Raw genomic sequence first — 16,623 nt, 5'->3', positions numbered from 1 at the left:
AATCCTGAAAAGGGATAATAATAGCACTTTCCTCCCAGGGTTCTTATGAGGATTAAATGAAATTAGTATTTGTATTAGCACAATGCCTGGTATATAGTAGTCACTGAATAAATGCTTGTTCCCTACTCCCTTCCTTTCCCTTCCCTTTCATAATCTTTACATATATTTTGCTTCCCCTACAAAACCTATTTCATACAATTAGATGAAATATCTTTGGCAGAGATCATTTAAAAAAAATATCTCCCCTAGAAAATATTATATGACCTTCTGACATGCATTAGATTTTCAGACCTCCCCACACACATCCCAGCCAAGTAAAACTATAATTACAATTCTTTTAGTCTAGCTTTCCTTTTGGAGAACCTGAATTTTCATAATGGATACACTGAACAAAAGTTACTCCTTTTCAATAAAATAATCAACAAACAGTTGTTTTATTATCTACTAATGTGCTAGGCATTGTGCTAGATACAAAGACCAAAATGTAACAGTTCCTATTCTCAAGGAACTTACATTTTATTAGGAGAATAACATGCTCTTAGAGAGATGCGTGTGTGTGTGTGTGTGTGTGTGTGTGTATGTGTGACATTTCTGTCTTTGTATCTAGCACAGTGCCTAGCTGATAAAACAAATGTTAATTGATTATTTTATTGAAAGGGAATAACTTTTCTTCAGTGTATCCATTATGAAAGTCCAAGTTCTCCTAAAGGAAAGCTAGACAAAAGGAATTGTAACTAGAGTTTAACTTGATGGGGGTGGGGAGGTGGGGAAATCTGATTCGTATCAGAAAGTCATAAAATAAATGCAAAGTAAATGCATGATGATTTGGGGGTTGGAGAAGGCACTAATATTCTGGCGCTCAGAAAAGAAAGAACTTCAAGTAGAGAGTAGGAAGGTAGAAATTCAACAGATTCTTGAAGGAGATTAGGAATTCTAAAAAGAAATAGAAGAGAGGAGGGAGTACATGCTAGGAATGGGTGATAATCAGTACAAAAGTGTGAAGGGGGATTTACTACAGGCTTCGTTGAAATAGTAAATTTCCCTAGTGCTTTTAAAATAGGATTCCATGAGCTAAAATTTGTTTTACTCTCAGGGCATAAAGGGCACATTTATTTCCTTAAAGAACAGCTGAATTAAAACATGTACTCTAAGCACATGCTGACTGTTAAGGAGTGGCTAAAAAAACATACTGGAGGTCCATTTATAATTTAAAGTTTATTGTGCTTAACACAGAACATGGAAAATAATGAAAAATCTAGTATACAGTCATTATATAAACCATATTTAAGGATCCACTATAAGATGTTTAAAAATATAGGTTCTGTCCCCAAGGACCTCATATCTTAAATGGAAAAAAAAAATAGAATATGTTCTAAAATCTGACAAAAATCACAAAATGATAATCCAAAAGGCTGAGCATAATGTTTCTTTTCTTACTATTCTTCTTACCCCTACCCATACTCTGGCTTGACCCTGTATTCTACTGCTTTTATCACACTCTTCAACTTCATCTCTCTGTGGAGTAAGTGCTCAGTTCTCAAGGTGGGACATATTGGAAGTGACAGCCTTGCCCCCATATAGATAATATGTCCTAGTTGACAGATAAAGAAATGGGATTTTGTGAAGTACAACTGGATATAGCCATCAGCCAGGACTTTTGAGGAGCCATTTTAGCCCCATTGAAAGCCACTCTCCTCCTTTCTGTCTCTTTCTCTCTTCTCTTCCCATCTGACTAGAGAGTTTTAAGGACCATTTCCCTGCTATTACTCCTGATCGTTTGTTGTGCTTTTCTTTTGTCCACCATGCCCTTTGATTGTAGTGCTCTCTCAGCAGGGCAAATTGAAGCAGAGACATTAGGAACAATGGGATCAGGCAGTGATCCAGATGGATACACTGAGAACCAAATACACTGAACTGCATTACTTTCTGCTGATCTGCTAGTTCTTTTAAGTAACCAGGCCCACCTATCAAATGCAGGCAGTGCAATCCAACCTGCTTACAATCACATTGTCTTTGTCGAATTAAGTGGCAAGTGAAATAATCAGATGGTGGAGAAGAAAAAAATTTCTTATAAAAGTAATAGATCCTTAAGTTCCTGGCAAGCTTTTTTTATCCAAAGCCTAAAAATCATAAGCATTGTTTTTCATTAGAAACCCTTAGTTGAATGACAGCATTTCCAATCTTGTTGATTTATCATTGTTGCCATTCACCCATTCATCCTGCATGAGTTACAGAGTTCCCCTGATGTCATTCTATACCTCTTATGTGATAGGGGAAAATAAAAAGGAATGCCATTTGCATTTTCAAAATAAAACTGAGCTAAAATAAAACTCAATATCCTGGATCTTAGACTTATCATATGATGTGTTTGATTCATTCCTTAGATAGATAGAATGTCAGCTCATTGATGACAGATTGCTTAATTTTTGACATTATGTCATCAGCACCTAAAACAGTAGGTAATCAATAAGTGCTTTTTGATTGAATGATGAACAGATGCACTGACAATCATTGAGCTCCAGTGGTACAATGGAACATGAAAATTTTTCAGGTGTGGCCTGAGACAACTTAAAATGTAACTAAGAAGCATTCAATAAAGTAAATAAAAATGCAACATAACATAGATTCCTAAGTCAAAATGACTCTTCCTCCCCTCCTCCCAAAGCATCCATTTTTGTTTGAGTTTGACAGCATTCATTTAGTCTAATCTCCACTCAATGCATAGGTCACAAATAAAATATTACAAATAAGTGGTCTTTTAACACTTCGTTAAAGACCTTCGATGAAAGGGAATTGCCTCTCAAAACTTAACCACTCTATTATTGGTCTGCTCTCATTCTTAGGAAGTGCTTCTTTTTTGTCTATTATTTATTAATCTGCTTCTTTGCAATTTTTACCCATTATTCTGATCTGTGTCTACTAAGACTAAGAAGAACAGATCTAATCTTGCTTTTTCATAATAACCGGGATTGTTATTATTCAGTCATGTCTAACTCTTCATGACCAAGTGGACCATACAGTTCATGAGATTTGCTTGGCAAGGATACTGGAGTGTTTTTGCCATTTCCTGTTTCAGTGGGTTAAGGCAAACAGAGGTTAAGTGCTTTGCCCAGGTTACACAATTAGTAACTATCTGAGGCTGGATTTGAACTCATGTTCTGTCTCTGGTCCCAGGGCTTTATCCACTAAGCCATTTAGATGCATCCTTAGCCAAGATAGGCATCCTCAGTTCCTTTACTTATATTTTATGTGATATGGATTTACATATATATTCTGAGCAACCTTCTTAATATACATTCTAGTTCATCAGTGTTAATATATTCTTCCAAACTGGTTTAAAAAAAAACAATGAAAAAAAATTGATTTCCTATTGCTTGCCTTCTCAATAGATACAAGCAGGGAGAAAGGAAGGAGAAACTTTGGAACTCAAAGACTGGAAAAAAAAATGAATGTTGAAAACAATTTTAAATAATAATTAAAAACTTGTTTTCCATTTGAATTTCATTACCTTCCACTGCTTCATAATTTTTCTTTAGGTATTCTCTCTCTCTCTCTCTCTCTCTGTGTGTGTGTGTGTGTCTGTGTGTGTGTACACACACACACACATATATATATATTTTTTTTTCCTTCTAAATTTGTAAGTTAAGTAAGGACTAAGAACTTAAGTTGCATATTCTGTAAGTCAATCCAGTGTCTACCTCCACCCATACTTAAGGAAAAGTATAACTGTGCATACAGTAGAATCTGAATATGTATATATGCTGATTTACTCACAGTAACTAGCTTAGATACTGGAAAAATCTGTCTGAGATAATCAGTGTAGAACAGAGAAAAAAAGATAGAGACAGAGTAGTAACACTTCTATTTCATGGTTCCTATTAGGATCTAATGATAATGACATGTAAAGTACTTTGCAAATAATAAAACACTACATAATAAAGATAGCTAATAAAAACTAGTTATTATTATTACTGAATTTTTTCCTAGCTGCATAGAAAGAAACCTATACCTTCTCATCCTTAAAAAAAATCCTCATTGTAACTTACTCACCTTAGCTATATCCTAACTATTGTCCTATATCTCGAATCTCATTTCTCAACCAAACTCTTTGAAAAAGTATTCTACACTGATTATCTCTTCTTTTTCTCCTTTCACTTTTCTTTCTGAACTCTCTTAAGATCTATCTTCTGACCTTATCACTCAGCCAAAACTTTTCTCTCCAAAGTTACCACTGTAGTCTTAATTACCAAATCTAATTACCTTTTCTTCACCTCTCTACATCATTTGAAATGGTAACTATTTTCTCCTTCTAAATATCCCCTTCTTTTTATCTTTCAATGACTCTTTTCTCTGTTAATTTTCCTATTTTCTTTCTGATCTCTCCTCTTGTTTGCATCCTCCTTGTCATTTGTCTCAATTGTAGATGTAGCCCAAGGCCTGTCTCAGAGTTCTCTACAATCTCTTTTCTGATGATTTCATTAGTTCCCATGGGTTTAATTATCATCTCTGTGTGAATGACTCTCAGATCTCTACAGCCTACCCTAATCTATCTCCTGAGCAAAATAACATATCTCCAGCTACCTATTTTGGACACTTAAAATTCAGTGATGTCTAAATATTCAAATATTTGATGATTCTGCATATTCAAAACAATAATCATTATATCTCTCCCTAAATCCACCCCTATTCCAAAAGTTCTATTTTGTTGCAAATACCCCAAACCTTTTTTTGTGTGTGTCACTTATATTGAAAAGGTCAGTCTCATCAATTTCTCACTCCCCATTTGATCCACATATTCAATCACTTGTCAATTCTTCCTTCACAACATATCCCATACCTCTCTGCCTTTCTTTCTACTCACATGGCCACCATCTTAGGTCATTGTCTCATCACATCTTATATGGATGTTACTAGCCTTCTAACTGATCTCTCTGACAAATGTCCTGCCTCTCAAAATCATCCTTCACAAAGTTGTCAGAAATGTTCGTAAAACACAGGTTTAACGAAGTCATTCTCATGATCAATCAGCTCTATTATCTTTCTTTCATTACCAGAATCAAAATATAGACTCCTATATTTAGCATTTAAACCCCATTCACATTCTGAGTCCAGCCTATCTTACAGGCTAATTACACATTACTACCTTTCATGCTTTCTATAGTCCAGCCAAGCTGGTTTTGTTTTGTTCTCACCCACACTACACTTTGCCTTCATGTCTTTGTACTAGCTGTCTCTGATGCCTAGAATCCATTCCTTCCTCACCTCTGCCTCTTACAACACTCAGCTTCCTTCAAAGCACAGCTCAGCATCTATTCATCTTTTCCTGTTCAGTCGTGTCTGACTCTTTGTGACCCCATTTAGGGTTTTCTTGGCAAACATACTATAGTAGCTTGCCATTTCCTTCTCCAGCTCATTCTACAGATGAGGAAACTGAGGCAAATAGGGTTATATGACTTGTCTAGGTTCACACATAGCTTGAAAGTATCACACAAAGCTTGAAGCCAGGATTCAGGAAGATGTTTTCCAGACTTCAGTCCAGGCACATTAGCCTTTGCCACAATTCATCTCTTACATGAGGCCTTTGCTGATATTTCCTGCTACTACTGTCCCCATCCCTTCCCCTAAAAAAAAATCAACTTGTTTTTCTACATATGTATTTGTTTTATATGGTGATAAAATGTTTAATCCTTAAGGTCAATGACAATTTTGTTTTGGGATATCTCCAATGCCTTGTGTATGCCTTACATAAAGTAGAGATTTTATAAATCCTTCTAGTACCTGTACAAACACCCAGATACAGAATCATATTATTCAGGAATTTCAAGAACAGGTGTCCCCATAATGCGGAAAATACAAGCCCCCAAAACTGCTAACCTGAGTTTATCCAATGGGACACAGTAGGCATACCAGAAGTTTCAGTAAAATTGTAAGTGTGTGTGTGTATATATATATATATATATATATATATATATATATATATATCATCAACCAGGTTTAGTACCTCAAACACTCTTAATGTCTTTTAAGTTTCCAGAATGATTAACTATAATTTGACCAAAACATTCTTGCCAAGGTTTTTGCTCCAATGGGTAGTTTTAGTTTCTTTCTGGAAAATCTTCAAAAAACTGTAATCTTGAAAGTTGTCTCCTATTAGGACTTCTTCCTCCTGCCCTGACTTGTTTGTTTTTGTTGTTTTTTTCTTTCCAGTCCTGTCCCTTCTAGCTAAGGTGTTCCCTGATCTTAGCTTAGGTTTACTCACCTGTAAAATGAGGGAATTGTAGTAGGAAAATAAAAACCAACATTCAAACCTTTACCAGAACCATTTTATTCTATGATCATTTCTTAAGTGATTAATTTCTTAATTTAATTCTTAAATCTTTGAACCTTTGATTATATCTTATGGCTATTTATATTTTTAGTCCCCCACTTCGGGGGACACACATTCTTTAAATTTTCTACCAACAACCTAAAATCAAGTTTTGCTATTTTTATTGTTTTATAAGTATGGATGTGTGTATGTGTGTGTGTTTAATGAGAACGTTAAAAGCTGTCCCCTGGTTCTAGCATTTGTGAACCTGGTGAATAAGTTTGCATTCACTTACTCTATTATATCGATTCTGTTTTCCTCACCCTTGAACGTTCAGCTGACCTCTGTATTTCTGTCCAAGGAAGCTTCTGAAGTCCCAAAGTGGTTCTGTCAGGGGTAGACTTGGGATGAAGCTGAGCTGGCAAAATTCCAAGGCAGTATCCCAAGAGGGATATTGATTTTCCTAGAATACTACATTCCCAGGGTGTGCCTCAGAATATGAAGAACCCCCTATGGTACTATAAGAAATTGTCTTAAGAGGTTAAAGGATCTCCATTAGAAATGAATTAGAGTAATTATTTTTCTTAGCAAAAAATGTAATTATTAATGTTAATAGCTTATAGAGTGCATTACTATTTACAGCACTCTATGGGGGTAGGGTATAGGATCGAAAATAAAACCTTATGTTGAAATGATGAGTGGTTGAAAACTCCCATTCTTTTTCCTCTTTCCATTTCTTTTCTGTCCTCTAATGGTCCCCTCCTGTTCCATGAGTGGGAGACTGGTTGTATTTCTAGATTTCAGATCTTAGAACTTTTTTTTGCATTATAGAGAATGCTTGCTTAATGAGTTATGATACCAGCACTTCAGTGAAATATGAATAATATTGTAATCTACAAACACTGAGGAAAAGTTGAAGAGGGGAAAGAAGTACATTTTAGGAGGATATTGGGGAAGAAGGAGGAAGGTATCCATGGTAGATATGAAAGAATCATAAACTAGGAGTCAGAAAACCCAGACTCTAGTCCCTGCTTTGCTATTAAACAACTGTGTGACCTTGGGCAGAACCTTATTTTACCTGGACTTCCTCATCTGTAAAATGAATAATTTATACTAAATGGCTTTTAAAGTCCATTTTAGCCCTAACATTCTATGATTCTATTTTAAACTTAAACTAGTTAGACTATGATTCTATTTTATTTGAAAGCAAGACTTTGAGATTAGATCCCATTTAAGGTTCATTTGAGAACAATGTTAATATAGTTTTATCACTGCAGTTTAAGGAACCCTTATAAAATGGCTCAGAGTTAGAAGAAGTTGTTAAAGTAGTCATTTGCCTCTAACTTTCAGATAATTAAGAGCCTCAATATTAACTTTGTTAATGGTACCAAAGTACTCATCCCCCTCCTCCTTCTCTTTCTCTCAGGTTTATGAGAGGCCACAGAAACACTCAGCCCTTCACTATGATCCCAGCCTCCAACAGGACTTCACTGGAGATACCTTAAAACCAAAGCACCAGCAAAAAAACAGCACCCAGAGCCACATAGATTGGTCTGCCAGCTCGGATAATGGGCCCGCCACTCAGAATTCTTTTATTGGGACGGAGTCTAGTCGAGAAACTCCAGGCACTACTAAGATTCCAACCCTTGAACCTGTGGCTTCCTTTGCCAAGTCCCAGGTGAAGAAAAGTAGTGTGAGCAGCACGTGGAGTCAGTTGTCTAGCAGTAGCAAAGATCTGCTTTTGGGGAATGTGGTCCCAGCCCCAAGCAACATCAGTTCACCAGTCCAGACCACCAGCTCAGCTGAGTGCAATGGACTTCCGCCCTTAGTAGACCAAGATGGAGGGGGATCAATGGAGCCCCCAGATCCCCCTAGTGGAAACAGCAAGAAGAAATCAAGCAAGAAAGACTTAGTAAATCAAACCATACCAAACTCAGATCTGGACTGGGTCAAAAATGCCCCAAAAGCATTTGAGACCAAAACTCATGATAACTTGGAAGGAAAAAAGGAAGGCTACTCTACAGATAACATCCAAGAGATATCACCAGCCAGGCAAAATGTGAGTTCCATTGGTAATCCTGAAAATGATATGAGTCATGTCCGGATTACTATTCCCATCAAGACTCCAACCCTGGACCCACCTAGCCATAAAAGGAAGAAAAGGCAGTCTATGAAAACAATAGTAGAAAAAATCATACCAGAGAAAGCCTTGGCTTCTGGAATTCCCCTGAGCAGTGAAGTAGCTAGCAGGATTCTCTCTCACCCTGAAGGAAGCAAGAAGGATCCTCGTACTACCAAGCTTGCTAAAATTATGGAGAATGAGCCCTCCTCAGTTGTGCTGGAAAGTATTGGAAGTGCTGAAAAGGTTCTTTCAAGTAATGCGGCCAGACTGCGAAAAACTCCCCTGGTTATGAGTCCTCCATCATGCACAGAGCCACCCCTCTCAAGCAAGCTGCCAGAAATTCAGCATCCTAAATTTGCGGCAAAACGGAGATGGACCTGCAGCAAACCAAAACCTACCAGTATGCTGAGAGAGTCAGCCATGACCACTTCTGAAAAACTCATGGTAGAGCCACCTTCCGCATATCCTATCACCCCATCTAGTCCTCTGTACACAAACACAGACAGTCTCACTGTGATTACACCAGTTAAAAAGAAAAGAGGACGACCAAAGAAACAGCCTCTACTCACTGTTGAGACTATTCATGAGGGAACTTCCACCAGCCCAGTCAGCCCAATAAGCCGGGAATTTCCTGGCACTAAGAAGAGGAAGAGAAGACGCAATTTGGCCAAACTGGCCCAGTTAGTGCCAGGAGAAGAGAAATCCATGAGCGAGATGAAATTCCACAAAAAAGTTGGAAAGCTTGGTGTACTGGACAAGAAGACCATCAAGACCATCAACAAGATGAAGACCCTTAAGAGGAAAAACATCTTGAATCAGATCTTGTCCTGCTCCAGCAACATTGCCTTGAAGGCAAAAGTACCACCCCAGACCACCCCTGCGGGAGCAGCCATTGACAGCAGACTGGGTAAGCAGATCAATGTCAGCAAGAGAGGGACCATCTACATTGGCAAAAAGAGGGGCAGAAAACCTAGGGCAGAGCTGCAGCCCCCATCTGAAGAACCTAAGACAGCCATCAAACACCCAAGGCCTGTTTCCAGCCAGCCGGATATTCCAGCCGTGCCTTCCAACTTTCAGTCACTTGTGGCATCTTCACCAGCAGCTATGCACCCACTTTCCACACAGTTAGTGGGGTCTAATGGCAACCTGAGCCCCGCCAGCACTGAAATCAATTTTTCAGAGTTGAAAACTATGCCAAATCTTCAGCCCATCGGTGCTCTTCCTACCAAAACCCAGAAAGGATTACACAGCGGAACCTGGAAGCTGTCACCTCCCAGGTTGATGGCCAACTCCCCTTCACACCTGTGTGAGATTGGGTCCCTGAAGGAAATCACACTGTCCCCTGTGAGTGAGTCACATAGTGAGGAGACCATCCCTAGTGACAGTGGCATCGGGACGGACAACAACAGCACATCCGATCAAGCCGAGAAAAGTTCAGAATCCCGCCGGCGCTACTCTTTTGACTTCTGCTCTTTGGACAATCCAGAGGCCATTCCATCTGACACCAGCACAAAGAACCGACATGGCCACCGGCAGAAGCATCTCATTGTGGACAATTTCCTTGCCCATGAAAGCATCAAGAAGCCAAAGCACAAGCGGAAAAGGAAAAGCCTGCAGAACCGTGACAACCTCCAGTTCCTTGCAGACCTAGAAGAGCTTATCAACAAGTTCCAGATGTTCAGGATCTCCCACCGGAGTTACACATTCTATCATGAGAACCCATATCCCAGTATTTTTAGAATCAACTTTGATCACTATTACCCGGTGCCATATATACAGTATGACCCCTTGCTCTATCTTCGAAGGACCTCAGACATGAAGTCCAAGAAGAAGCGTGGTAGGCCTGCCAAAACCAATGACACCATGACAAAGGTGCCTTTTTTACAGGGGTTCAGCTACCCTATCCCCAGTGGAAGTTACTATGCACCCTATGGAATGCCTTACACATCAATGCCTATGATGAACCTTGGTTATTATGGTCAGTACCCAGCTCCTTTGTACCTATCCCACACTCTTGGCACAGCTTCTCCATTTATGAGGCCATCAGTGCCGCCTCCCCAGTTCCATGCCAGCTCCCATGTGAAGATGTCCGGCACTGCCAGGCACAAAACAAAGCATGGAGTGCACCTGCAGTCACCTGTGGGCATGGGTCTTGGAGACTTACAGCCCTCTCTCAATCCCCCCAAGGTGGGAAGTGCTGGGTTGTCCAGTGGTCGCCTCCACAAACGGAAACATAAACACAAACACAAGCACAAGGAGGACCGAATCCTGGGGACCCATGATGACCTGAGCGGTCTCTTTGCAGGCAAATCCACAGGCTTCTCTAGCCATGTGTTGAGTGAGCGGCTGAGCAGCGCTGACAAAGACCTCCCCATGGTGAGCGAGAAGAGTAGGCATAAGGAGAAACAGAAGCACCAACACAGTGAGGTCAGCCACAAAGCTTCCAAGAGTAACTTTGAGGTTGATACCCTGTCGACCCTGTCACTCTCTGATGCCCAACAGTGGACACAGGTGAAGGAAAAAGGAGACACTAGTGGAGAGCCTGCTGACTCCTGTTCTAAGAAGTTCTCTGGCGGCAGCAGCGGAGAGAGCAGCAGCACGAGGCCAGAGACCTTGGATGTGTTTGGCAATATGAACACGTTGAATGACAAATGGGACAGTGAAGTGAGTGGGAGTAAAAGAAGGAGCTTTGAAGGTTTTGGAACATACAGGGAAAAGGACATCCAAGCCTTCAGAATGAACCGAAAGGAAAGAAGCACCTACGACTCCTCAGTGTCTCCAGGTAAGTCCATGGTTCGGAATGTCCTAAATGCAGGAGATATTGCCCACCGCAGGCATCTTATTTAAAGTCTAAGTCAATTCCTTACTTCCTAGGCTTTGAACGTTAGGATTTCATCATATTCACCTTTTTTCTTTTACACTCACTGTTTGAAGTGTTGGATTCAAATGAAAGCCAGTTTCCTCTTAAGTTGGTTTAGTGACCACATAGCATTTCTGCCCATAGTTCATTAAGCATCCATATACTCTCATGTATAGTCTATTTGTTTTCTTAGGAAATTATTTGAGGTTCATGAGCCTTTAGGAGCTGTTAGGTTCTTAATTGCAAAAATAAAAAACCATTGCCATCTTTGCTTTCTTGTCAGAGATGAAAGATGCAAGACATATATAGCCAGGAGGTGTGTATTGTCATTGGTGAGGAGAGAAAAGAGAAGCCTCACCCCTAAAAACTGTAGGTTTCTCTATTAGATTCTTAAAATGTCAGGACTCTTATTATCCTAGCAAAGAACACAGAGTTAACCTGAAATATCTTCTTCCATGATTGAGACTTCACTCAGGGATTCTCAGCAGGTTAATTCTAATCAACTAACAATTCATAGATCTCAACCTAGTGAGATCAAGGCTTTCACTCCTGAATACGGGACTCTTTTTTTTTTTTTTACCTCCCAGGTGTTTAAAATGGTGGTAAGGCTCAAGGGGAAACCAGACACAAACAGCACCCGAGTCTCGCTGTGGAGCCTGTCTGCATTCAAAATTCTGCCTTACAAGTGCTATAGCAAGGGGATGAGGCTCACAATTCCTCTGTCTCTCTGATATTTTTAGGTTATAAGGAAAGAACATGGCTGGGGGACAGGGAAATGTGTGGGTGTCTGTGTGTGTCTGTGTGTATGTGTGTCTTCATTAATGCCATAACTCCTTTCAACATGGCACTGTGAAAAAGATGCTGACTAAAATTCAAATCCTATCTCCATCACATACTCCCTAAGTAACCTTATTTAATTTCTGTTGGTATTGGTTTCTTCAAATGTAAAATTGGAAGCTGGGGCTTGCTGGTCTTCATGTTTCTTTCCAGAACTAACTCTAGGATTGTGTGAAACTTCTTTTATCCTGAGGCATTTCCATTGGGGAGGGAAATACTGTTCAAAACTACTAAAGTGGATTGCCATACCAATAGTTTTCATCCTAATCCTTTCCTACTACTTGTGGCTTCCTAGCAGTGAGAAAGATTGTTCTGTCATTATCCACCTCCCCCATATTCCATCACCAAACTTTCACCACCAGCCTGTCTCAAGTCTCCCACTTTCCTGACAATATCCCCCACAAATCACTAGATGGGTTATAAGCCTTCCAAAGTAGAACCCAGTAAGTAGTTCCTTTACACATAAAAAGTATAGGATCCCTGTCTTAAGTGTCAAGGGAATTATAAAACCACAATAATATACAACTCTTTACCCCAGAGCTTAGAATTAAAGGATCCTTTTCCCATACCTAAGATGCAGAAGGATAGGAGGAGGATACAAATTCTTTAGGCAGCAAGGGCTTTCTTATCCATTCTTTTTCATATTCCTCCTCAGCAATGAATAATTAGAGAAGGTAGAAACTGTCCATTGATGAATAAATTAGATATTTTCCAGGCTAGCATATTTCAGAGAGAAATAGTCATAAGAGTTATCATTTAAGGAAGGTTCATAGTTCCCCTTCAAACCTCTGCCCTAGTATGGGATTTGTTATGGTCATGGTCTCTTGGGTTAATGAAGACCAATCAGCAGTCCTGTCCTTTTGGATATGTTGTAGGAGATAAATGATCCAAATTTCATTTCCCCCCACCTCCACACAAAGTCAATTGGCAAGTCTGTTTTTTAACTTTCATTGGCTTTTCTTATGTATCTTCAGTATCATGCAGTCTGAATGGTGAAGCCTAGCCTGAGAAAGGAGATAAATTAACCCTAAGCCCAAGCCATGATCCTAATTTCTCTTTCAGCCTGACAGAGCTGAACCTTGGGACCTCACCTAGCCAGGAGCAGAGTTGGTTCACATTTCTGCATTTTCTGAGCTTTAGTTAGATGAAAAACATTGTCACAGTTTTACTCAGAAGCATCAACAAACAAAAACATTACTTACTAGTCAGAAAATAAGAGAGTAGGGCAGCCAAGGGGGTCCTGTCACCATGATCACACATTAAAGAAACAATCTGATTAATATTTTCCTAAACCAGACTGTTATCCTGGGGTTGTTTGAGCTTCAATAAATTGTCCAGTTACACTCAGATCCTGTTATTTTTAGGGGCTCACAGTTGGCTTCTAGTCTTGCCATAATGCTTTCCTTATATTTTCATTTATATGGTTCTGGTGACATTTTCCTCCAACGTACCTTCACATCTGTTCTTTTCCTTGATCTTCACACTTGCCCAGTAAGATAGAAAAGGCAGAAGTGTGGATAATGGAAGAATTGGGAATCATGAGGAATGGGTTCTAGTTTTTACTCTTAAATTACTATTTTAATTAAATTCATATTTAATAAATTATTAACTATTAAATTATCAGCAAACATCATGGCAGAGTGGTTAGAGCTCTGAGTTTTAAACTCTGGGTTTCATTCTAACCAGAAATATTTACTAGCTGGTCAAACCTGAGCAAATAGCTTAAATTCTGAGTCATGCTTTCCTTCTCTATAATATCACCAGTCTCACAGGATTTTTGTGTGGCTCAAATGAGATAACATATCTAAAGCACTTCTCAAACCTTAAGATTATTATTGTTAGCTGTCTGACCTCAGGAAAGACTCTTTTTCTGGGCCTCAAATTCTTTCTCTGTAAAATGAGAGGTTGGAGCTAAATGACTCCCAAGTTCCCATACTATCTCTCAAGCTCAATGATTTTTTTAATCTTTATTTTATCCTCTAAGAAAACTGAGGCTTAAATAATTGATGTAACTTAACCAGTGTCAAAAAAAATTAATCAGTAACAAAGTCAGCACCAGAAAGAATCAAACTCCCAAGTCAGTGTTCTTCCCACTGTCTATTTCTTTCAAAAACATATTCACCCATCAAATTACTAGTCTTCCCCTAAGGTGGTTGAACAGTGATTATACAACTGATCAAGAGAAGTAGAGTAATTAAGACATTCTGTTACTTAATTCAATACCAATGTAGAATCATTCCTTACAGCCCAATCTTATATAAATGTCAACCCTTTAATGTCTCCAGTGATATCTTCTGTTCTTTTTCTTACTGAGATTCAGTTTGCAAAATATTTGTGAAATATTTAACTATGTGTATAACATTATCTTAGTAAGTATATTGCCCATGTTTTAATAAATGTTGTTGACAGCCATTTAAGATCCAAGCTATTTTCTTTTTCCTTGGTTATCTCATTGCAACTTGATTCATTGATGCCCTCATTCCACTTCTTGCCTTCATCTTTGATTGCTCCTAAACATTCTGTTGCATCCAGAGCATCAAAAAATGGTCTTTAATAAATCCTGGAACCAGATGTCAGCTACCAAAGTCACTACCCTAGTGACCCAGTAACACTTGAGGAGGATTCACCTAAAATATATCTTCCAGTGAATGCTATCTTTTGGTAGAGATGTGAAGCAATTAAGATTAGACTTTGCTTACATAAAACCCTTCATATCCATGGATGATTTTATCTGTATGGAAGTTTTTGCCTTGACCAAAGTATAATGTGAGTGAAGATTTCAAATATAAACTGGTTCTCCTTTTCCATCTTCTCCTATTTCAGGGAAAGATATATATATATATATACACACACACACATACTACTTTTCCTCTGCCCTCATCCTTCTGTATTTGAATATTTGTTTTTCCAACAGTTAGTTTCACATTAAAAGCATTGTAAAATTCTACCCTATGGAGGCCTAACTTTTTAAATGAACCAAGAGATGTGTCTGGTTACACTTCTGAAACACTTCTTTGGGATTGGGCTAGTGAAAGACACTATATAAATGTGAGTCATTATCATTATGGAGAAAGGAATTAGAGACCCCATTTAGCAATAGCAGCAGTTGCACACTTCATTTCCCCTTCAGCAGTCAGAAAATCATTTATTTCCCATCCCTCTGCCCCACCAGATGGCAAAATTATGTTTCTAGCCATCTCTTATCATATCTACAGTTTATACCCATTCCATATATCAACACTTCCTTCTTCTTGCTTCTTCTTTCTCTTCTTCCCCTCTCATGTTTTGAAGGTGATCATGGCTATTAGGATTTTTGGTATAGTGTAAGCCGACTACTATGTAGTCATTTATAGAGTCAGACTGGAACTAAGGAATGAATAGAGGAGAACTGAATTACAGAATCTTAAAACTGGACTTTAGAGGTCAACTACTCCAATTTTTATTTAAGCCATTAGAAGAATCCCTCTAAAGCATCTCAGAGATACTATTTTTCATTTAGCTCACAGCAGTGAACTTTTTAGTCACCAAATCAGAATGTGATTCTGGGTATTTTAGAGAAATCCCACATGAGGATGCAAAAGAAGTTTTAATCACAATCTTTATTTTTTTCAAATACTAATAGTCCCCATATATCTTAACTAATAATTATTCAAATCTTCCCATGAATATCAGACATGTGTTCCTCTTCAAGCTAGTAGAAAGGGAACAAGCTTCTCTCAGATAAGGGAGAAGCTGTGAGCATGGTAAATTTACTCACTTGTTAGTCACATGTGGATATTAAGCTAGGTGGTCAATATAATAATGTCCAAGTTTTTACTCAGATATTTGTGACCTACAAAATAATATTGAGCTAACCTCAGAGATATTAGGAGCTGGTGAATTGGGCCTTGTCTTTGCCCATTGGCAGATCTCATATGTTTGGAGAACTGAGGGAGGAAAGAAAACATCTAAACAACTGTCCCAAGGAAAGATTTATCTAGGATGACAAAAGTCTTGAAATGCATGAAAACAATATGCCTCTGACAAAATATTGACTAAAAATGGATGGGAAAGGAGAATAGGATTCATCCCCCAAAGTGGAGATTAACAAAACAAAAGAACAAAAAAGAAGAGGAGCACTGATTAGATTTAGTATGTTTCATTTTTTTTTTCATCTTGAAATCAGGAGTCCTAAAATTAGTAACTGTGAGAGCTAGTTCTGCATGCAGTCTCTTTAAGTGGAACAGATCTGAGGTCTAGTTGGAAGCTGAGTTCTAATCTATGCTCTAAAATTTAAGAGCTATAATTTATAACTAGTCAAACCACTTACTTTCTCAAATCTTTAGTTACTTCATCTTAAAAAAAATGTAAATGATATAGTCACATGGGTTTGTGCCAATTTGAGGAATCCACAAGTACAATGGGTAGCCTCAGGAAAGGATGGTATTCTTGTTTCTGAAGGTTTTCAGTCAGAGGCTGGATGACTTCTTGGCTATATTTTATCTGCTAGGCTTATTT

General features: G+C 38.6%; 1 protein-coding gene across 3 annotated transcripts in view; it reads left to right on the top strand.

Annotated features, from left to right (window-relative positions):
- The window catches only part of SETBP1 (SET binding protein 1), a 472,784-nt gene that overhangs the window by 320,645 nt on the left and 135,516 nt on the right, over positions 1–16,623 (top strand). For all 3 annotated transcript variants that reach the window (XM_031946011.1, XM_023495842.2, XM_031946010.1), the window contains exon 5: positions 7,734–11,211. In XM_031946011.1, the coding sequence (XP_031801871.1) occupies positions 7,734–11,211 (3,478 nt within the window). The remainder of the gene's footprint in view (positions 1–7,733; positions 11,212–16,623) is intronic.

This window comes from Sarcophilus harrisii, chromosome 1, assembly GCF_902635505.1.
Source record: "Sarcophilus harrisii chromosome 1, mSarHar1.11, whole genome shotgun sequence".
NCBI classification, from domain to species: Eukaryota; Metazoa; Chordata; class Mammalia; order Dasyuromorphia; family Dasyuridae; genus Sarcophilus; species Sarcophilus harrisii.
This window is presented reverse-complemented; position numbering and strand designations above follow the sequence as displayed.